General features: G+C 32.9%; 1 protein-coding gene across 1 annotated transcript; it reads left to right on the forward strand.

Annotated features, from left to right (window-relative positions):
• The first annotated feature begins 480 nt into the window (after positions 1 to 480).
• Positions 481 to 4,164, forward strand: LOC107460209 (catalase). Its single transcript, XM_016078545.3, has 6 exons — positions 481 to 641; positions 826 to 922; positions 2,296 to 3,347; positions 3,432 to 3,521; positions 3,604 to 3,671; positions 3,774 to 4,164. The coding sequence occupies exons 1-6, from the start codon at positions 627 to 629 to the stop codon at positions 3,925 to 3,927; spliced, it is 1,476 nt and encodes a 491-aa protein (XP_015934031.1). The 5' UTR covers positions 481 to 626; the 3' UTR covers positions 3,928 to 4,164.
• The last annotated feature ends 21,145 nt before the right edge of the window (positions 4,165 to 25,309 follow it).

A 25,309-nucleotide genomic window follows, 5' to 3' on the forward strand; every position in this document is an offset into this window, starting at 1 on the left:
AATCTATGAAATATATTTAGGAACAATGATTTTATTGAACAATATGAACAATCATCAATCAAATAAAAGTATACTATACTTTTAAATTATTTTTTTAAATTTTAATATTAAAATAATTATCCAACTAAAAATTAATTTTTTATACTTTTTATTCTAAAAATACTTGCTTATAATTCATAAGTTGATTATAATTCCACTTCTGTTTGGTGATGATAATGATCCTGATATAGTTGGGGACGTGGTAGGACACAATTATTGGCTACTCATATTTATGAGGAATTTTACTGCGGTTAATTTTTATAATTAATTAATGGAAAGAGAGAGATGATATGTCACGATCATAGTTGCTGTGACTTGAGATCGAGATATTTGTAGCGATATACCTAACAATTTAATTTCTATCATTTCAATTAAGAGTCATTATTAATTAATAATAAAGAATATACCTGTTATTTTTTCCTTTTTATAAAAATAAGGATGAGAAAAGAAAAGCGGAAAATAAGAGAGGGGGCTTTATAAAGGTGTAATATAAGGCTTGTGGTTTGCTCACGAAAACACAGGGTTCTTGTTGTGTGGATAGTCACACTACAGTAGAGTACGGTAGTCTTCTTTACCCTTCCAATACAATGGATCCTTACAAGGTATGCAACACTACCAGGCATGCATGCATTTCGTTCTTTAATTTCTTCACTCAAGCTAAGGAGAAACTAACTCTCTGATCTCTCAACTACTGATCGCTTTGTTCTTATTTGTACATATATATCTATCTCTTGTGTTCTGAGTTTGAGTTTGAATAATAATGGTGATTGGGTTGTTGTTGTTCAGTACCGGCCATCGAGCGCGTTCAACACACCGTTCTGGACCACCAACAGCGGCAACCCTGTTTGGAACAACAACTCCGTTCTTACTGTTGGAAACAGAGGTATCATCCATCTTAATTATTCTTACCCTTTTCCTTTTGAAAAATCAAATATTATACAAATAACTATGTATATAAAGGTAAAAATAAATAAATAATTAATATATTTCTTTTTGTTTTTAATTATTTGTTCATTAATTATATAAATGACTGGAAGATTTTTGGTCTTTGGTATACATATCAAGGTTAAATTAATTATTTATGTAGCATTTAAAACTTTAATTGTGTGTAACTCTCTCTTGAAAAGAGAAAAAAAAGAAGGAAAAAGATTTAAAAACAAAGGAAGAGAGATAAAAGAAAGAGTGGGTTAATCTGAAAAAAGAGGTTAAAAAGGTTTTTGTTAAAATAAAACAATTATGCTCCATCAACATAAAATATTAGACACTAATTAGGATTTATAATTATAAAGACACATATTTAGTGTTAAGAAATCAATTATAATATTATAAAAATAGTTAAGTATTTTATCATGACAAATTTAATTATTTTATTAGAAGTATTTGATTTTATTTTAAAAATATATAAAATAATATACACAAATATACATAAATACAAATTGGTTAATTTAGTAAATAATTTTTATATTAATATAATTTTTTAAATAATAGATTTAAAAATTATTTGTTTTTTATGATATAATGATATATAATTAAGTGTCAATTCTTTTATACCGTACCAAAGAAGTATAGTTGACTAGTTGAGTTGCAAGAATAGCCGCACAAGCACATGATGAAATATAATTTTTTGAGCAAATATTTTTCAATTTCATGAAAACAAATTGAGGTCAATATCCGTACACATCTCTTTCACCATCTTAGGAAGCTTTCTTCTTTTAAGGAAAAAAGAATTGTACTTTTTCTATATTGTTATAGATGAACAAAGACAAAAGATGAGTGGTGGATTTGATGGTTCATGGATTGACAATATATAGTAGAGAGAAAGAAGAAGCGACAAGAAAAATATGGTAAATTAGTATAGGATTTGGTGGTTGATAATGATTTTTGTAAACAATATTATTAATGTGTTTAAATTGAATCAAAAAAAATAATTATTTAATTAAAATAATTAATATAAAAAGGTATAAATAGACAATAAAAATATTAAATAATATGAACAATAGATATATTAGATGTTTAATTAACTAGATGTGTTAATGGTTATTCTAATATTAAGATTTAGATAGATAATTTAGAGGAATAATGTGTTTTTATTTTATTGAACTAATTTTAAAGTCTATTATTCACATTTTTTATAAAAATTATTGTGTATCTACTAAAATTTTATCCATAATTATCTGTATTACTATTGAATTGAATATCCAATATATTTTATTGTTCATATCGTAACATAGAATTTAATTAATTAATTGCATGCAGGTCCAATTCTGTTGGAGGATTATCAATTTGTGGAGAAGCTTGCAAACTTCGACAGGGAGCGGATCCCGGAGCGTGTAGTGCACGCGAGGGGAGCTAGCGCTAAGGGGTTCTTCGAAGTGACACACGACGTTTCACACCTAACATGCGCCGACTTCCTCCGCGCCCCGGGAGTGCAAACCCCCGTCATCGTCCGTTTCTCCACCGTCATCCACGAGCGCGGCAGCCCCGAGACCATCCGCGACCCCCGCGGCTTCGCCACCAAGTTTTACACCCGCGAAGGCAACTTCGATCTCGTCGGCAACAACTTCCCCGTGTTCTTCATCCGCGACGCCATGAAATTCCCTGACGTCATCCACGCCTTCAAGCCAAACCCCAAGTCCAACGTCCAAGAGAATTGGCGCATTCTCGACTTCCTCTCCCACCATCCCGAAAGCTTCAACACTTTCACGTGGTTCTATGATGACGTGGGCATCCCCATCAATTACCGTCACATGGAGGGTTTCGGTGTTCACACCTACACTCTCCTCAACAAAGCTGGCAAGGTTCTGTATGTCAAGTTTCACTGGAAGCCAACTTGCGGCGTTAAGTCCCTTCTAGAAGAAGAGGCCATTCGCATCGGAGGAACCAACCACAGCCACGCAACGCAAGATTTGTATGATTCCATCGCTGCGGGTAACTACCCCGAATGGAAGCTCTACTTTCAGACTATGGACCCTGATCACGAGGACAATTTTGACTTTGACCCTCTTGACACTACCAAGACTTGGCCGGAGGATATTCTTCCTCTTCAGCCTGTTGGTCGCTTGGTTTTGAACAAGAACATTGATAATTTCTTCGCTGAGAATGAAATGCTTGCTTTCAGTATGCATGTGGTGCCCGGTATTAGCTACTCCAATGATAAGATGCTTCAAGGTAGGATCTTCGCTTATGCCGACACTCAGAGGCATAGGCTTGGTCCTAACTATCTTCAGATTCCTGTTAATGCTCCAAAATGTGCTCATCATAACAATCACCATGATGGTTTTATGAACTTCATGCACAGGGATGAAGAGGTACACACACCTTTATTAATTGCTTTAGTTTACATTCTGTTTCCATAACTAAATTTGTAACTAACTAGTGTTCAAATTTGACAGGTGAACTACTTCCCTTCAAGGTTTGATCCTGTTCGTCACGCAGAAAGGGTCCCCATGTCTAATGCTCTTATCAGTGGACAACGCGAAAGGGTTAGCTAGTTCTTCAATCAGATGACAATAGTTGTTTGAATTTTAATCCTGATAACAAATGAAATTATTTTAATATATGCAGAGTGTAATTGTGAAGGAGAACAACTTTAAGGAAGGCGGAGATAGATACCGTTCTTGGGCACCTGACAGGTTCTTATTATCTTATCACAAATTATAGTATAATCTGGAACTAATAACATGCATGTTTATATGTTGTTATGTCCTAACATTGGATTATTATGATTGTGGCAGACAAGAAAGATTTATCCGCAGATGGATTGAGGCATTGTCTGACCAACGTCTGACCCATGAAATCCGCAGCATTTGGATCTCATACCTGACTCAGGCTGATCGTTCTCTTGGTCAGAAGGTAGCAAGTCGTTTGAATGTGAGGCCAAACATCTAAGGTTGCTGTGGAAGAAGAAGGGGTCAACTATGAAGAATGTAATATAGGAGTTACTTTGCATATGCGACTCTGTTACATTACAATGGATTCATAGATCCTTTTTACTATTTATTATTATTACTGTTACTATTACTATTACTACTGCGTTGTATACCAATGTACTGCTAAATCTGTCCGCGTGTACGTGCAACTTGTTTACCTATTTGATCAAATCAATAAATGTTGTTTGAATCATTACCTATATGTATATATTATTTATGCAAGGATTCTAGTACCAAATCCTAATCTTAGCTGGGAATGAACGTAGTGCAGTTGTTCTTTTTTGTGTGGTCATGGTAGTGCAGTTGTTTGTGAGCAAATTATGGACGAAAATTCTTTATTTGGACTTGGATATAAAAAGATAACGTTTCTTTTCCTTTTTTTTTCTTTATTTGGACAGAAATTTTTACTTGGACTTCGATACGAAAACAGGGCAAGAGATCTCAAACTCTGCTGTGTGGTCGAACGTTGAGTCTTCGAGGATTTTATTAGAAGCCCAATAGGCACAGTTTTTATTAGGAAGCCCAATACATACTTTAAGATCCAAAAGTGAGAGCTATAAAGTTACTATGTCCAAAAACCCATGAATGTTGGTGCAGTTCTTCATTAAAAAGGGAAATTGGTCCTCTCAAAGTCAGTGCAATTCTTCACTTCTGCCTCTCACTTTCAAAAAAAAAGAACTGTCCAAAACAAGAAAAGGTTAAAAATAAGGTCGGCCAACCAAAAATAAGGGAAAAGAAAAGCAAGGTTGCGAGAACCGAACCGGTGAATGAACTGGTAAAGTAATTGGTTCAATAGTTCAGAGGTTCAATCGGGATTCAACCGATTTAATTATATATACAATAAAAGTATTAACAAATTTAAATACCTCAGTCAGATTCCAATATAAACAATATTTTTTCTCAAATCCAGCAACCCATAATTAATAAAACACCATCAATAACTCAAATCCAGCAACCAGAATCAACAAAGCAGACAAATCAGCAGAATCAACTCAAAATAAAAATTATAGCACAACTCAAAATAAAAAAAATTCAGCATCAATAATAAACAATGTAGTGAAGCACTGCTTATACCACCATCAACAACTGAATAAGAAAAAATCAAAATCATAGCATAACTTAGAATAAAAAAATTCCAGCATAAACAATAACCAATATAGTAAAGCACTGCCCATAACACCATCAACAACCGAATCACAAAAATCAAAATCATAGCATAACTCAGAATCAGAAAAATTTCAGCATAAACAACAAACAATGTAGTAAAGCATTGCCCAACTGAACAAAAAAAATCAGCAACCAGCAACTCATAAATCAAAATAAACAAAATTAACAAAATAACCGATGCAAGGTGACAAAGCGGCTAATACTCTGCAGTCGAGCAGAGAGAGACGTCGGCGTGAGAGAGACGGAGAGAAAGGACGTTGAGCTTCGATCCTCATACAGAGAGAAAACTCGAAGAGAGAGACGGAGCAGTCCTTCGCGGCGGCGATGCCAACAGCTCAGACTCGATGTCGAGGGGAGGTGACGATAATAGGTGTTGTTGACCTTGAAGAGAGCGACAGAGAGAGATCACCGAAGAGACGACGACGGCCGACAGCGACAAGAAGAGTAACGATCCGAAGAGACGACGACCGACTGACGGCGATGAGGAGGAGAACGATGAGAAGAGTGCAACGGGGGGATAGTGATGGTGGTTGGGTTTAGGGTTTCTCAGAGACGGAGAGAAAGGGGAGAGGAGGGGAGGGGTGAGGGTGGGCTGAGAAGAGTGTGACGGTGGAAGAGTAATGGCAGCTAGGTTTTATAAAAAAAACGGCAACCCTGAAAAAATCCGGCCAATTCTGACGGTTTACCGGTTAATCGCCGGTTCGGCCGGTTCTTAGCCCGATTTTTTGCTGAACGATTTTATAGTACAACCGAACCAACCAGATGACCGGTTCCTGGTTAATCCGGTTGTACCGGTTGGTCCAGTTCGGTTTTCAGAACAATGAAGAAAAGAACCCGAATTAGAATGAAGGTTACCTAATAGATTTTAGAGAAAAGAATAAATAGGTCTTTAATTTTTTAATTCAAAAATACATAAATTTTTAATTAATTAAAAATATAAAATTGTCTATGATTTTTTAAAATATGAAATATTTAAGTCTTTCCATTCAAAATATATAAGGTAAAATCAGTCATTCACAGGGACTTAGATGTCTCGTATTTTAAACAGTGAGGATTATTTTTCTATTTTTAATTAATCAAAAACTTATTTATCTGTGAAATAAAAAGTCAAGACCTATTTATCGTTTACTCTAGATTTTAAGATCTAACGGCCGTTAATTTGTTGAACCCATAATTCTGAAAACTCAACCAAACTGATCGGTTCAATCGAGTTAACTAGGAACCGATTTTTTAACCAGTTCGATTGAGATATAAAACCATTCTTAAAAATCGATAAAAAATCAATCGAACTAACATTAACCGATAAACCGTTAGAGCTGACCGGGTTTTTTTTATAGTTTTCGGTTTGGTACATCACTTAAAAACGACGCCGTTTTGCTTTTGTTTAAAACGCAAAATCAAAAGGAAGAAGCACACCCTTTCTTTCACTCTCTGAAACCGTGACTGAAACCTAACCCTAACCCCAGCTAGCCACCATCACCATTATTTAAATTAAATAAGGGTTGTTAATACTCAAATTCGTCCCTGAAAGATCACGCGATCTTCTTTTTTGTCCCCGAATGATTTTTTAAATCAAATTAGTCCCCAGAAGAATTAATTTAAACCACGTTCATTCTTTCATTAACTGATTGATGTCGCCATTAGAAATCTGCTGACGTGGACTGTGACTTGGCTACCCACCCTAACCAAACAACGTCGTTTGGCAACTCTAGAGTGTTGCAATGAAACGCTTGTGTTTTGAGGGTAGAGTGTAACGTTTTACACTTTGTCTTTGATCTCTAACCTCGTTCTTCTTCATTCTCAGTGTGACTCTCTGTTTCTCTGGCCCCAAACCAAGCATCACGAAGATGAAGAAGACCGCCCCATTGTCCGCAACCATTGGAGTAGTCGTGGAGCATTGTTCGTGCGTCTGCTATAGAGCTTGGTGGAAAACCTGAAGGCAAGTACACAGCATTATTTCTGCGCTCGAAGTAAGAGGTAAAGTTTTTTGTATGTTGCCAAAAAAATTGGTAAAACTGTGTAAACCCCTAGTTTCTGCATTATTTGATTGAGTCATCGTTAAGAATCTGTTAGTGCATAGGGTCTAGCGTTTCATCCCAGGGTTTGGTTTATGATCGGCTGAATGCATAAATGAGGAAAGACTCTGTTTTTTTGGCTTAGAAAAAATGATAACTATTTTTTGTGTTAATGGAGTCATGGTTACTGGTTTAGTTGCTGTGTTGGTGATGATTTAGTGTTTTTCATGTTCTGTTTTAATTTTTGTATAGGGTTTGGAGGCCTTGCAATTCTAAGATGGAGGGTCCTCCGATGACTTTCATATTTCATCATGGTGGAAGCTTTAAAAATGATGAGAAAGAAAGTAGAATCTACGAACCAGATAATACGAAAGTGTTGATGGGGGTTGATGAGGGATACGTTGGATGTGTTTTTTGTTAAAGGATACTATAAGGAACTGGGATATGCTGGGGGGCATATGTTGGTGGAAGGGTTCCTTGGCTGTCGCTTATGAGTGTGTTGAGGGAGTTGGAGACTGATAAAGACCTGCTCAAATTGTGTAAGACTTGTAGAAGGAATCACAATGTGATGAACATATTCTTTGAACATGGAGTTTTAGAGCCACACGTGGTGGAATGCATGAGTGAGGAAGATGATGTAATTCTGCCAATCAATTCACCTTTGTTGAAGTTGTCCAGTACACAGCCTACAATGCAAGCAAGGAAATTTGCATCCCAGCCCACAATGAGCCACTCACAGCCACTGACAACAAATCCTCTGCATCCCACTCCCAAAAATAAAGCCAAAGCCACTCCCAACTCTGCTGGATCCAATCCTCACCATAAGAACATGGACTATGTTAAGCCCAAAACAAGGTCTTCCCAACAAGCAGAAAAGCCCAAGGAAAAGCTCACTAAAAAGCCCAATTCTCATCCCACCAGAAAGTGTAGTTCTCAGCCCACTCAAAAACCCAAACCCCAGCCCAAGTTCCAACCAAAAAGCTTTTCCCAACCTGCAAATCCCAACACTGCTGTTAAACCAAGAAGTAGGCACCAACCTCCAAAGAAGTCAAATGCTAAAAATAAGAACAAAGAATCTCAACATTGTACTAAATCTGGTCGAGCTGTCAAGCCACCCCCTATTCAAGATGATAGTGACTCTCATGACTCATATGAGAGTGCTGAGGACAGTCTATATAAACCCACCAAAGGCTTGGGAGATGTTAGTGACACTGACAGTGGGGGTGAAGAGTTTGAAAGTAGAGGTACAAGGAAGACTGATTTTAGAGAGAAGCACAGACTAGCTTCTTCTAGAAGGGAGGAGAAGGTTATTGACACAGATGACTCTAGCTACGAAGATATTGAAGAGGACCCATCTGATTCAGGTAAGTCATGGTTGGTAATTCGACCAATGTTACTCATGTTTTTATTTTTCACACATATTTATTTGATAACTAAAATTTGTTATGATTGTATTGACAGACTCGGGAGAGGAGACTGAAATTGAGAGTGAATCCGACTGTGACTCCTGGCACTTGGAAGATATGGATAAGGTCCTGGACTCTGATGAAGAGGAGGCCACTGTTTATCCACCATATAAATAAAAGAAAAAATTTGGAAATCTGAAGCTTGAGGTTAGCATGATCTTTAAATCCAAACAACAATTTATGAATGCAACTAGAGATTATACCATATAATGGGGGTAGGAATATTAGTTTCACTAAAAATGATAACGTGAGAGTGAGGGCTGTATGCAAAACAGAGGGATGTCCCTGGGTTTTTTATTGTGCATGTAATAAGCAGAATGGGGTATGGCAGATTAAGACACTAGTTGATGAACACACGTGTCCTAGAAAGAGAAAGAATATGGCTGCAACACAAGAGTGGACATTGGGTAAGCTGGTTCCTAAGCTTAAAAAACACCCAACAATGAAGCACATAGAGGTATATGACTGGTTTGTCAGGAAGTGCAGCGTTAAACTTAATAGGACCTGCATTACTAGGGCCTTAAAGGCAGCACGGAAAGTAGTGGAAAGAGATGAAGTTGAACAATATGCACTTATCTGGGATTATGCTAACCAACTGTGGACCACCAGCCCAGGTTTAACAGTTCAAGTTGGAGTCATTCCTATGCCGGAGAGTCCTCTACAATTTCATAGGTTCTATGTATGTCTGGATGCGTGTAAGAAAGGATTCAAGGCCGGGTGTAGACCATTGATTAGCTTGGATGGAGCCTTTCTGAAGAGCTTGCATGGAAGGCAGCTGCTAACTGCTTGTGGCCAGGATGCCTACAATCACGTGTTCGTGATTGCTTATACATTTGTGGATGTGGAAAATAGAGATAACTGGCACTGGTTTCTTGAGATGCCGCAAAATGACATTGGTGACTACAAAAAAAATGGATGGGCCTTCATTTCGGATATGTAGAAGGTAAGGACCTTTTTGCTTCATGAAATGATTTTTAAGGACCAAATTGATTTAATGACATATCTATTTGGACTTGTTTGATTTAATAAAATATCTATTTAGACTTTCTTGATTTAATGAAATATCAATTGAGGACTGATTCAATGCAAAATCTTATCGATGTAAAATGTTTTTGTAGGGATTAATCCCATTCTTGCAGGAAGTGATGCCAAGAGTTCACCATAGATTTTGCGTCTGGCATCTGTGGAGGAATTTTTCCAAACAGTGGGGGAGTATACAACTGAAGGAGCTGGTGTGGGAATGTGCTAGATCTAAGATTGTTAGGTAGCGTTTGGTGGAAAGACAGATACTGAAAGACTGAGACTAAGAGACAGAGACTAAGAGACAAAGACTGAAATAAGTTTTAGTATTCTGTTTGGTGCCAAGTGAGAGACAAAAATTAAAACAAGAATAAAACTCTAATTTAATTTGCACAAAGGATAAAATTAGAATTAATTAATTAAAATAAGAGTATTTTAGGTATAAAATGTTATTAAAGTTTTAGTCTCTGTTTCTAAAAATATCAGTCCCCTGTGTCCCTATATTTTGGAGGCACTGAAATACTAAAATTTTGGGAACAGAGACAGAAATTTTAGTACCAGTCTCTGAGCCAACAAACATGATACTGTGTCTCAGTCTCTCATTCTCTGTCCCAGTACTGCAAAACAAATGTTACCTTAGTGAATTTGAAAGAAACATGAAGAGGGTGAAGGTGTTAAATGAACGAGCATGGGCTTATCTAGATAAGTGGCCGAAAGAATCATGGACAAAAACTCATTTTTGTGAAGGGCCTAAAATGGACACTATCTGTAACAACGCCTGTGAAACGTTTAATGCAAAGACCAAGCATGATAGGGGTAAGCCTATTCTTACACTGGCAAAGGAGGTTAGGAGGATCATAATGAAGTCCATGATCGACAATAGGGAGAAACTGGCCAACTACCATGGTATTCTGCCTCCAGTGCAACAGAGCAGGCTTGAGGCAATGACAAAGCTTTCCCAGCATTGGAGCCACAATGGAGTGGTGATCAGAATGAGGAGTTATACGAGGTTCATGGCTGGCCAATGACAATGGTTGTTGACTTACGAAAGAAAACTTGCACATGCAGATTCTGGCAATTGACAGGTATATATTCTCACTCTATATGCAGAAACTGAAGTGTACTGTATGAACAATGCAAAACTATGTCTGAAATATTAAATGCATGCACAGGTATGCCTTGTATGCATGCCATATCATGTATACAAGATAAGAATGATAAGAGGGCTGAGGAATACTGCCATGAGTGGTTAACCATGGAATCATACCGAAAAACGTATGCTTTCCATGTTAACCCAGTCAAGGGCCAAGACTTATGGGAAAAAACAGATCGTCCTGCACCAGTTTCCCCTCCAATTAAGCCCAAACCAGGTTGACCGACAAAGAACATAAGAAAAGACAAAGATGAGGGAGGATCTGGGTCCAAGACGAGAATGAAGAGAAAATATAACCCCATCCGATGTATGTTCTGTGCTGAGGTTGGACACAACAAGAGAACATGCAAAAAGAAGAAACAGGCTGATGCTAAAGAAGAAGCGCGTTTAATGCAGCTGCAACTGGAATTAACTAAACCTAACACAGATGCACCAAATGAGCTACCAACTGATGCTACTGGTGCTACTCCAGATAATCCTGCCCCATTGTCTGTTTTCCCACCACCACAGCGATCGAATGCAGCCACTGAATCAACAGCGGTTTGATTAAGTACTTTAACTTCAATTTCATGTTACTACATTTGTCTAGTTTCTCTATTCATGTGTTTACTTCACATGTCATGTAGGCTAAGGTGAGGGAAAGACCACCACAACTTCAAGTTTGTAAGGGAAAAGGGAAAAGAGTCGCCTCTCCCCAGGGAAAAGAGCCGCCTCTCCCCAACCTGCTCCACCAACAGCAACAACTCCAATTTCTGCTGGAACAATCAAAGGATCTAGTGCTGCGACAACCAAGAAGCTTGCAAGTTTTATGACCTTCGTCCCGACTCCAAGGTTCAAACGGTCAAGGAAGAAAGACGACGCCATTTGAAGCACATTAATAAGAACATATGCAACTTTTTTTTTGGTTTTAGGCTATAGACTAGGCTTAATATGTTTGTGTTAAACACTATCTAGTTTGAATGTTTTGTAAGGCCACTATTTTGGGTGTATGTTATACCTTGGTATGATGTGTTTTTGTTGAATCACTTTTAGGAACTCTATTACCTTTTGTGTTGACACTTTATATTAAGAAATTTAAGGAACTTTATTATTTTGTTATGTGTCTGGTTTGCCATTTGCTTCTTTACATATTATCTTTTCATCACAGGTATATTCAAAATCCAATTTGCCATTTATAAACTCTAGTTTCAGATTACAATACATTAGCCAGGGTACTGGAAACAACGAAACTAGTCCTACTTGTACATATATGACATGCAAAGCAAATCTCCTACTAAGATGACTAGCATCACGATAGTGAACATGAAGCACATTAACATTCTATGTACTCTGACTTCTACTTCTAAACTATCTATTCTCCATGCTAACTTAACTTTCCAATCTTCATAATCAATGTCCAGTTCTCCTTCGATTTCTGGAACACCCCTGGAACCTTCTGCAACAGCTACATTTTCATTTTCTTCCACCCATTTAAAAAAATTACAATGATTCTCTTTCTGAAAATATTGAACAACAGTGTAAACCCCAGAACAAGAGTAAAAGCCAACATGATGGTATCATTCATACAAAATTAAATTCACCCGATATCTTGCACAAGTATGAAACAACCGATCTGGATTCTTTGATGTCCCAGATTTCTTAATCAAAATTTTTAAACCGCAGAAACAGGTTTCCTCATGGTTTTGTCTTCTTCTTCGCATGGACGAGCTCGACGTATAACTACTGTGTGAGTGCAAAGGAAGCCCACCACCGGACCCTCCACTTCCGCTTCCCATCATGGCGCCGAGATCAACTTCCTCCTGCAAGAACAGCACTTGGGTCTGTGACACCGCTCAAGCAAGGCAATCGTGTTCTTCGAAGGTTGGGTATTAGGGTTTTTTAATTTGACACTTAGGGACTAAATTGATGGAACACCCTAAACATATCTCATCAGCAATACACACACCATGCCAGGTATTAGGGTGGGCAGTCAAGTCACAGTCCACGTCAGCAGATTTCTAACGGCGGCGTCACTCAGTTAACAGAAGGATGAACGTGGTTTAAATTAATTCTTTCGGGGACGAAAAAGAAGATTGCGTGATCTTTCAAGGACGAATTTGAGTATTAACCCATTTAAATAGTTGGAATTATATGTTGAATTTTTAATAATTTTATTTAATATTTAATTAAATCGATTGAATTTCAATCAAACTATTAAACTAATAAATTAGTCACTTTATCGGTTTATTGACCGGTTCGATTTTTGCAACCTTGGTTGAACCTATTTCTCACATTTTGACTCTAATTTTATGCATTATTTTATCTTCTGCTCATAATGCTCTGCTACCGAACAAAGAATTGGTATCAAAGGTGAAGTTATGAAACCGCTCGTCCGGTTGCTAGACGATGAGTTACTCCGACGCTGGTGTCTCTGATGTCATCTTGACATTGTTGACTGCGCTGCTCTGGTCCCTGACATCCCTCCTGCTGCGACTAGCCCGATTTCTTGATATGGTCCAATCTGACAATGCTATCTGATCGAGAGAGATGAGAGAACGCTGCGGCTGCAATTGTTGCGAGATGGAGAGTGCGAGGAAGGGAGAGGTGTTAATGACTACAATTTACAGGGTCAATTGGTAGCTATGAAATCCGTCCTAAAATTGAACCTGATTTGCAGCTTCACCTTCTGTCATTTCCAGTCATGCTATGGACGGGTGTTGGGGGAGCTTGTGCGATCACAAAAATTTTTGTGTGGTCTAACGCTATGAGTCTAAGCCCAATATCTGTATTTTTAGTCAGTAAACCCAAATAAGTACTTTTTTTTGTACATTCAAATAAGTACTTTAGAATACGAAAAAGGGAGAGCTATATAATTCAGATGTTACTATGACCCTGTTTTTGGTCCACTGGGCCTCTTCGCCATGCCCAATTCTTCTCATTTGCCTCTCACTCTCCACTAAACAGGTCAAAAAGGCATGCAACGCTATAGTTGAAGTGGGAAAATTCTTTGCCTTGCAATAGATGCATCTGTGTTAGAAAATTGACTAAGAGCAATAATGGATGAGAATTTAATACTGTGTTTAAAAGGAAGATTGAGATTGAGAAATAGAGACGGAAAATAGAGATTGAAAAATAAAAATTAAATTAAATTTTTGTATTGTATTGGTGTAAAATATATTAAACTGAATTATGTCTAAATATCATATTTAGTTTAAGATAAAATAGATATTCACTCTAAATATTTGCAAAATGTAAGGAATAAGTGCCAATAATCAACGGTTGTCGAATCTCCGTCTAGATCAAACCGTCATTTTAAATGTACACCAATGTTAGTGCAAAAGGGTGAAACGGATTTTTGGCCTAGATTGAGTATATAGATATACACAAATAAAAGTGGAGGACCATCTAGAATCTGGACTGCTTGAATTTCACGTCTACCAATATGATAGGCATAAAAGTAAATAATTTATTTGAGGTTCTTCCAAAATACAAATTATGACACATATACTGTGTAATTGTGATACCTTAATAATTTAGGTGATGAGGCTGTCCGTACAATAATAGTGTCGCATTGGTAATTAATCTGATGGCTATGGTGGCCATCGCTACCAACTAGCTGGGCAGAAACTTAGGTCCCTTCCCAGACGTACAAATGCATTCATTAAAAACTAAAGGTTAGAAAATACGGACCATATGTAACAGTTACACAGTTAATTTGGATTTAAATTAGATGCCATCAGCCCACCACCAAACAATAGAAATTAAAGGAGAAAAATAAAGACAACAGATATGTATATCGACAGAAAATGACCAATTTGGCGTTACCTACCAAGTTGCTATGGTCCCATTCCATCATATCGTTGCTCTTTTCACAAACACTACTTGTTCAAAGAAACTATGAGTAATTTGATCACTTTTTGGTCATGCATTCTCTTTCTCTTTTATTTTATATTTTTTCCTGCGTGCGTGCGTGGTATATGCAACTTGCTACGCACCACATAATTTGCCCTGAAGTTTTCTTAGTATTATTCATTAGATTGTGATATGCCTAAAGAACAAGTTCTATGTATCGTTAGTTTTGTCTTTACTATTAATACGCAATCTAAGTAGTACTAACATGCATAAAATTTAGTAATAAAATTAGGTACACGCCATTAAGTTTTAGACTGTGCCATCCAATCATATATATAGCTGTTAATATGCGATATTGAGTCAAATATTTTTGTTAAAATATCCTTATTCCTTACTAGCTACTAAAAAGAAAACCATCGTAAGTTGTGTCACAAATGCAGGCACTGCAGCAATCACTGGCTGCTGACACTGCTGATGGTTCGCCAATATTGTTTATCACCTGTTTGTGAAGACACTTTGCTTAGAAATATATGAATTTCAATTTTGCATATTTTACCTTTCGGTGATACACAAGTTATTTTTCTAATTAAATTAGTTTAATAACATCTTGACACAATAAAAATTAATTTAAAAAAAAAGAAAAAATTAATTAAATTTAATTACAAAAATAATTTATTCACTTCTTATTTTTTTTATTTTATTGATAAAAATTATGTAAAATTTCTTATCATATATTTGTTTTTGTTACTAAAATGTCACCTGTGAGATAATCAAACTTGGGTCAAGGCGGACGGCTTCAACGGTGGCGGAAAGTCCCACAAGAAAAAGCAACAGAGCTACCTTCACAACCATCTTCTGATTCTCCATCACACTCTTTTTCTTTCTCTGACTCTCTTAAATCTCTTTTGTGGGACTCTTTGGTGAAGAAGAGTGAAGGAGTACTGGAGACTATTTATGGTCAAAGCCTCACAGGTTTAAACCAATATTAGAGATTTTTCAAAAGGCAATCACGTGTACACAGTACAAGAGAAATGGACATCGGCTTTAATTATGCTCGGTCTCGAAAGTCTCAACATACTCGTATACTCTGTGGTCTGTCACGTGTCTTCATTCCCGTAACAGTGATTAATTAATAAAAATATTATTTTAAACCAAAATTAGTTAATATATACTTTTATATAAATATGTATATGTAATTTAATTTATTTTATTTATACATAAATATATAATAATTAATTTTAATAATTAATTTTAATATATAAATAATATTTTTATCAAACAATATACTATACCGCAAGTCCGCAACAGTTAAAGTTTTTGAAACTATAATAGCAAAAATACATAATATAATACATAATTTAACGTAGCAGAATTGAACTCGTTTAACTATACTTAATTATAAAAATGACTTATTTTTCAGGACATTATTCATTTGTTGTATATCTTGAATGTTGTTTCTGACTAACGTATATCAATACCAATATTATTAGGTTAGGTCTTTGGTGGCTAAAATTATAGTGGTTAAAAATGATTAAATTTTGACTGACTAATAAACACATGATATGTGAAGAATTTGATGAAAGTGGTTAGTTAGAGTGATGGATTTATTGCTAGTGATTATTGCAGGACAAAAAATAAATAAACTGACCAAAATAACGTGTATATCATGTAGACTCTTTTTTAAGGAAAAAAATCTGGTAGTGTTTTTTGAGTAAATAATTCTGAAACTTTAATAATTGGGTCTTAGTGTGAAAATCTATTATAATATTGGATTAATAAAAGATCATGAACTATTAATGATAAGAGTAATCTAAAAAAAATAAGAACTAAATCATGTAATATTTATGTGAGCTCTTACTATTAATATATTTGTGACATGAATATATGAGAATATAAATTTATAAAATATTAAAATTTTATAATAAAATATTTTTATTTTGAATAAAAATAACTATTAAATAGTATTGTTGATTTTATCATAGTTATTATCATTTTTGTTCTTGTTATTATTTATATTATTATTATTATTATTAAAAGAGAAATAATAATTTTACTAATGCTATGCCCTAATATTTTTAGAATCACACTCTATAAATCTGGTTAGACTTTTATAAATTTTTTTATTATAATTATTTGTTATTTTAAAATTTAAAATATAAAAAATTTATACTAAAATACCACATTAGAAGGTTTTCGGAAACGAAATTTATGGTTTAAATTTATATGTTTGTAGATATGCAATTTTATTTGAGTTCCAGTCAAATATAAAATGTGAATTTCAATTTTTATTTATTTTTATTCTATTTTTATCTTTTATTGTAACATGTAGGAGACAGTTATGGTCTTGGCCATCCAAAAATTTTAAAAAACTATGTCTATATATGGGATATATGTCTAAGAAAATAAAAATATTATGTAATTTAATAACTTTATTAATATTTTTTAGTTAACCAATTTAATATTATACACTCAAGTTTTTATACTTATCAAATTATTTTTTATATATTTATCTCTATATCTATTTTAAAAAAAATTATTTGTTCTTTTAATAATAACATATTTAACATTTATATTATTATATAAAATATTAGTAATGACTTACAGAATTATGTTTTAGTAATTATATGATGTATTTTAGATGTTATTTTTTATAAAAAAATACTCAATTTTTCGTTTAATTTTACATTTTTAAAAAAAATTACCTAACTTTTTTTATCTTAACTTATTTAATTCTACTTATCATTTTATTTTGATATTCGTATCTTATATTTGATAACAGTATTATACTTTTAAGTAATTAATAATTTATGTTTTTTTTCAAGTAATTTTAATTAATAATTTTTGTAACTAAATACACTATAAATTTTTGGTCCATTATAATTTTATAATATATTATCGATATTGTTGTCTCTTTTTATGTAATTGCCATATCAAAAATGATATTATAAAAAATAATTTATAATATTTTTTCTTTATATTTGGATAAAATCAATTCAATAACTATATATTATTCCTAAATTACTTTTATGTAATGAAAAAATCTAAAAAAGAAGTTAAAAAATTTGTCTATATTTCGACCCCTCCATATTAAAAATTCTAGATCTGTCCTTGATAATCTAATACAAAAATATTTTATATACTATTATGATTAAAATATCTTTTACCGTAATTTTACATGAATATTCTAAAAAAACACAAATGACTCTTTTTGTTTTATATTTTTACGTTTTCTGCTTTTCAATGCCATTTCTTCCTTAGTTTTAAAACTTATATCATGAAATTAATAAATAATATGTATAATCATGGATATACAAATTAAAAAATAAAGAATTTTTAGTTAAATAAAAATTAACAAATTAATATCTTAAAAAAACATAAACGTTGATAAAAACTAACAAATTTACTTCACAAATTGTGGTGCTTTTGCAGATTTTATATTTATTTCTTTAAAATTTTATACAAAGACTACGTTTTATATAAATATTAAGAGAAAAAACAAAATTAACAGTGAATTTAGTTTTAAGACAATCTGGTATAATTGATTTTTCACTAGTTTATTTAAGTAAAATATAGAAGATATGACATTATGAATTCAAGATTTACGGATACCAGTTTTTGTGGATTCACAAAGTAAAAAAGCAAATCTTATTAATAAAATTATTATGAAAATTTTTAATAAGAGCAGTGTTATATGACTAACAAGTATTATCATTTTTTGTCAGCACTTAGTCGGTAATAATTTATACTCATATTTATAGAGATTTTGTACACAATAAACATACACTTTACACATATGTTTATTAAAGTTTTGCACATACACATGAATCATTACCATTTGCACTCAAAATTTTTAGAGTTTGAACATATAAATTAATAAAATTTATCTGTTAAAAATAATTTAGTATTTATATTCACCAAATTATGAACAAAACTACTAAAAATTACTAATTTTCAAAAATTTCTCTTTTAATAATAATAATAATAATATCAATAATAACAAGAACAAAAATAATAATTATGATAATATCAACAATACTGTTTAATAGTTATTTTTATTCAAATAAAATATTTTTTTATAAAATTTTAACACTTTATAAATTTATACTCTCATATAATTTATGCCACAAATACATTAATAGTAAGAGTTCACATAAATATTACAAGATTTAGTTCTTATTTTTTTTATTACTCTCATTATTAATAATTCATGACCTTTTATTGATCTAATATTATAATAAATTTCATACTAAAGTCCAACCATTAAAGTTTTGAAATTATCTACTTAAAAAATACTAACAGATTTTTTTCTTTCAAAACAAAGACTCACATCATTTTGGTCAGTCTATTTACTCTTTTGTCCTGCTACTCACTAACAATAAAGTTTATCACTTTAACTAACAATTTTCACCCAACTCTCCACATGTTATGTGTTTATTCGTAGGTCAAAGTTTAGCCATTCTTAGTCATTATAATCTTGGCCACCAAAAAATTACCCATAAAAACTAAAATTCTAGTTAGTAATGACAGATTTTGATATATACATATTAAATATAGTATATCCATATATATGTAATAATTTAAAATATTGGTGCACATATAAATATAGATTATTATTATTATTATTATTTGGACGTCGGCTTTAATTTCCAGTGGAGAGAAAGAGACGTTGCCTCTTTTTCTTTTTGCTTAAAAAGAGAAAACAAATGACAAAAAAACTGAGGAATGACCGAATGAGGATTCGAGTTGCCGTATGAGAGCGAATATAATTGTCGTTATCAAAACGTATGTGTGTGGTGGAAGATGAATCTCCCTCGTTAATGGCCTCATCACACACTGCATCTCTGGCATCAAACGCACTTAAAATTAATCAAAACTAGTTCGGTGGGATTGGATTCTTATTCTCACTTTATTATTATTATTATTGTTATTTATTTTATCTATTCACTTTAAACAAATGGCCGGGTTTGGGAATCTCGCGGCGTGTTTACCATTTGGAACCAACCTTGCTCACTACTCTGCCATTTTTAATGTAGAAAAAAAAAGTCAGGTAATTAATGGTTTTTTTTGAAAAATACACTGCATTTTAAATTATTTATCTAAATTTTAATATTAGAATAATCATTCGCACACCTAATGAATTGAACATCCAATATATTTATTGTTCACATTGTTTATATTTTCATTATCTACCTATACTTTTCTAAAAAAATGCCAATTTGTAAACAACTAATTGTTAGTCACAAGCTTCATAAAACCACTTATTTTTAATGTTAGATAGGCCTTTTTCTTACTTTTAAAGAAAAATAATAATCAAATTTTAAATTTTTTAGTTAACAATTCTGATAATAATAATCATCGGATCATGCGCTAATTCCATCGTTAGTGGGATGGATCCTCAGTGGCTACGAAATTTGGAATTGACTCCCTCATTTTGAAGACGAAGATGTGGAGGATTAAGTATTTTGAACTTGTCAGTACTTTGAGGTCTTTGATATTCCGTGAGATCAGAAAATTTGCGTTCTCTCCTTCCATCTTGTTGGAGCCGCCTGCATTTGGTATAATTGGGGCGTCAACAACAGTATGGAGTATACTTAAAAAGGCTTTTCAAACACTCTATGTGTTCGTTTCGACAAAAATGTGTTATACGATCCTAGAATGACTATTAAGGAGTTGAAATAATTTGGCACAATGGAGGAGTACTACGGTACCAGAGTGCCTTTAAGGAGTTGACAAACTGTATCTTTGGTCTAAGCGAGGAATGGATTGTGTCTTTGTTTATGGCTAGACTTTAAAGAAGTGTGAATTGCTTCTGGCCTAACCCAAATTCTATGTACAAGCTGTATCTATAGCAAAATTTTATGGGCGAAAAATGCAACCATTTCAGCCTAACAATGCAAAACTCGTTACCCGTAACACCCCAATCGTGCGTTCGAACACGTTGAAAAAGGTACGTCTACGTACGCATACAATACGTCCGTGTATGCATATACAAAAATTGGACCATTTTGTGTACACATTCCTAGACAACGTACGCAGGAGTGCTGGACAGAGGCCACTATCCGCGTATGAGGCATGGGTCCGCATACGCATGCATATTAGAATCCAGAAAAGTTAAGTTGCAGAAATTTCAATTTTAGACCAAAAACTTTAAACGTTCATAACATCCTCTACAAATCTCCATTTTTCTCAAACTTTATATCAATTTAAAGCTCTTTAAATCATCCTTAATTTAAAATAATTTTCAACCAATTTCAAAATCCGAGGCTCAAGTTATGATTTGCCAAAATTTAACAAAAATAAGTTTTACACAAAAACATCAAAGTTCTCCACTTTTCAAATTCTATAACTAAAACAAACTCAAAACGTACCCAACATCATAAAACACCACTACACACAACAACTTACCATTTCATATCATTTCCATCAATTTCAACACCTATTCCACTCATTCTCTTACAACTCTTCCCACTACAAATCCAATACAGTTCACAACTTCCAAATCAAAATATCAATATTAACTAATTTATACAATCCAACTACTCATAAACCTCATCCATCCTATGACATCTTCAATCCTCATAAATTATATCATTTAACACCAATATCAATCTTCAATATCATTCATTAACAATAACATTATAATATCATCAAAATCATCACATTCATCAAAATCATCATACATAATCAATCCATGATTTTTAACAACCAATCCAATCCCAACCTAAGGTTTGCTAGTATAAGTGTCCAGAAACATTACATGTTATATAAAGAAAATTGAAACTATACATTAGCTGATTCTCAAAATTCACCAAACACCAAAATGAAGCCGCCAAGTTCGATCCAAAAGCCTCAAACCAACTCCAACAAACACCAAAACTCAATCTAACATCATACAACATACCAAAATCAAACCTAGGGTTCACAAAAATAACTAAACACAAGGGTTTAGTGAGATCTTACCTTACCTAAGATTAGAGGTAAAATCCAACAATATTCCAATGCTAGATCACCCAAACAAACAAAACCACAAAATATACTCAAAAACCCAACGTAAAATCACGAATTTCATTAGGGTAGAAACTGGAGCATGAGTTTTGAGTTCTTACCAACTTTGCTTAGATAGAAACGAAGAGCTCGACAAGAGCTTCTCTTGGCCGCAAACGGCTCGTCAATCAGAGCTCCGAATCAAAAGTTATGGAGTTTTGAAGGAGGAGGTGAATAGTAAAACCCCAATCACTCATCTCTTCTCTTCTCACCATGGCCCCTCTCTCTCTTTTATGGAAAATGAGTTAAAAGCTCATTAAACATACATATATATGTTGGACCTTGGGTCCGGTCCAACCCGTTAGTATTTTTAGCCCGTTTGACTTACTTTGGGTCAAAATTTTTAGAATTAGTGCCCGATTTTCAATTCTAAATTATTTTTGTACTTTGAAAACAATAAATTCAATTTTTTCAAAATCTTATTTTTTTTCTCAATACGCGGTACCGGACAGACTAGAGCCGATACTGCAGACTTAAGTGCCGGTATGCGTTTTTACAAAAACTTTTCATAAAAATTATATTTTCGCACTCAAAAAAATCTATTGAATTCAAATTTCACTTTTATATTTTCAAATTAAGATGTCTAATTCTTTAACCTGATTTCAAACCATTAAAACTATTGATTTTTATTCTATTCTTCCTACTAATCTACATAATCTTATCATTGTTTATTGGTTCCGGGTTACTAAATTTCTATTAGAGGAGATTTCTTGTTACCAAGCTACCATATCATGTTATAAAATTATTTATTTTAAAATTTAATCTAATAAATAAAGATGTAGAAATAATTATATATTTTATACAAAAATAAAATATTTTAATATATACATATATAATTCTTCTTTTCTTTTAGAGTAATACTCCAAATAGGTCCCAAAGAATTTACAGTCGGACAGATTTGTCCCTAACAAAATTTAACCAAAATTTTGATCCTGACGTTTTTAGTTATACACCAGATACGTCTCCATGGCAGTTTGACCCGGTCAGGACGTCCTACGTGGAGGTTAATGGGTTGAAGTGTTAGGTTAACTGCCATGTGTCACCTCCAGGATAATTTGGTTCCCATCCAAGTTGGACAAAACGACGACGTATTGGATCATGAGGCGAACGACGCCGTTTAGTGAAGGACAAATTCGTCCCCACTATGGAAGGCAGAATTACGAAACGGCAACGTTTTTTAAATGGGAGACCTATTTGCCTGTTTGAGGGGACCTATCTGCCTAATGATCTATAGGGACCTATTTGTTTGATAACCTAATGTATGGGGACCTATCTGACCTATAATTAGCGACATTACCCTCAAATATATTTATTGTCTTTTTTTGGTTTCATTGAAAACACAAGCTGATGTATCTGGACCTGGTAGCTTGTAAAATTCTAATCCTCCCTCTCATGACACTCAAATTGAAGATTTTCCTTCACATGTCACAAAAAAATGTCTCAGACGATTTCAAAGTATGCCAATTTTAAATAACTTGATGCATATGTTGAAATCTGTATGAAACATCCTCATAATAATTTGATAATGAGACATTTCAATCTAACAATTTGATAATCAACACAGATTAAAATTTGCCAGCCACCACATACATACAAAACACAACTACAACTATCAATGCCCCCAATTATTATACCCCTAAACAAAGTAAAAACAGTATGCTTCTTTACAACTTGGCTATCCTCATTCTTCTTCAACAACAGATCTTCCAACTGTTTCACTCTCTCCTCCAAGCCATCGTTCAACATACGCATTAAGTCATTCAAAATTAGTATACTTTGAAATTGCCTGAGACATTTTTTTGTGACATGTGAAGGAGAATCTTCAATTTGAGTGTCATGAGAGGGATGATTAAAATTTTGCAAGCTACCAAGTCCGGATACAATACATTATCCTGTGTTTTCAATGAAACTAAAAAAGGGCAATGAATATATTTGAGGGTAATGTCACCAATTATAGGTCAGATAAATCCTCAAACATTAGGTTACGAGACAAATAGGTCTCCAATAGAAGCATAATCATCAAGTAGATATGTGTGTGCACGCTCATGTTGTAAAATTATATTTGCCTGTATATTAAAATAAAAATTATCTTATGAAATTTTGTAAAAAATATTTTAAAAAATTTAATTTCACATAATAATAAAAATCTCTTCTTATTAAATTCTATCTAATATAAGATAAAAAAAGTATACATTAAATCAATTTATTGAAAAATAGAATAATATTGAGATATTATTAAATAAGTAATTTATTTAGTTGAAATTTATATTTTTGAGTTTTATTTTACTTAAATTTAATATTTATTAGTAAACTAAAAAATTTTGTACTACATATGTATTTTGATAATTAATTAATTATTGTTAAAATAATTGAATAATATTAAATATAATAAATATATAAACATAAATACTATATACATAAGTATAGATATTAAAATCAATAAAATAACTTTAAATTATTATTTTTTTACATTATTAATATATTTATATATTTTTTTGTTATTTTTATGTCTTGAATATTTGTTCCTATGATTTACAATTTTTAGATTTATCACTGATTCTAAATTATGCCGAAAAGATATATAAATTTATCGACTGGAGTTATTTTTCTTTTTTTTTTTATCAAAAATAGGGAGATTCGAATCCGCAACTTCTTAAACAAGTATAAAAAACTTATGTCATTTGAACTATAATTCATTAGTCCGACCAAAGTTATTGAGATTATTAAATTAAGGACCTCAAATTTCTCAAGTGTAATATATATTTTAATTTTCCTGTAAACTATGTAGTGATTAAATAAGAAGAGATTATATTGGATAAATTTTTATATTAAATAAAATTTGTAAAGCTATTTTATAAACATATTTTATTAGCTCCAACTTACAAGAAGATAGTAGACAAATAAAACTACTGTCTGCTACACTCCAACATAGCTTCCGTCAATTATACTTCTAATTAACTTTAGTATTAATAAAAGTAACATGCAGCCCATAAAATAATAAGATACTGTATGTATCGCTCATGTAATGCTATTATTACTTTATTATTTCTGAAATATTTATGAATTGTAAATGCCAATTAATTAAAAGATGAGTGTGGAACGAGGAGAAAAAGTATTACCATAAAAAAATAATTAGATACTTATTGAGTTGTACCTCTAGAAATTTATAAAGCAGAAGAAATTCTCCAATTCACACGTCATAATCTGCAAATCAAACAATTTTTATTTCTCGTGTTTCTTTCGACTTGTGTTAATGCATTCCTGAGTCAAATTAGAAAGGAAACATAAAAATTATAAATATTAATAAAATAATTTAATTATTATTTAATTTTGAGGAAGTATGTACTCATATAAGAACCATGCATTTTATACAATAATAAATATGAATTTAGATATTTAATTCATTGTGATTGCACTATCTTTGACTATTGAATCTCAACTATATATTCTTTTATTGCTGTTATGGAGTTGTAAGTAGCCACAAAATCCTTTCATTCCATTTATCTCCAACTCAGCACCAACTCGTCTGCTACGCATGCTGATTACAGGCTTACAAATTAAACAATATAAAAAATGAGAAATAATATATATCAGTTATATATATAAAATATATACAACGAACATATATAAGTGATATAGTTTTGA

Source organism: Arachis duranensis, chromosome 8, assembly GCF_000817695.3.
Source record: "Arachis duranensis cultivar V14167 chromosome 8, aradu.V14167.gnm2.J7QH, whole genome shotgun sequence".
NCBI lineage: Eukaryota > Viridiplantae > Streptophyta > Magnoliopsida > Fabales > Fabaceae > Arachis > Arachis duranensis.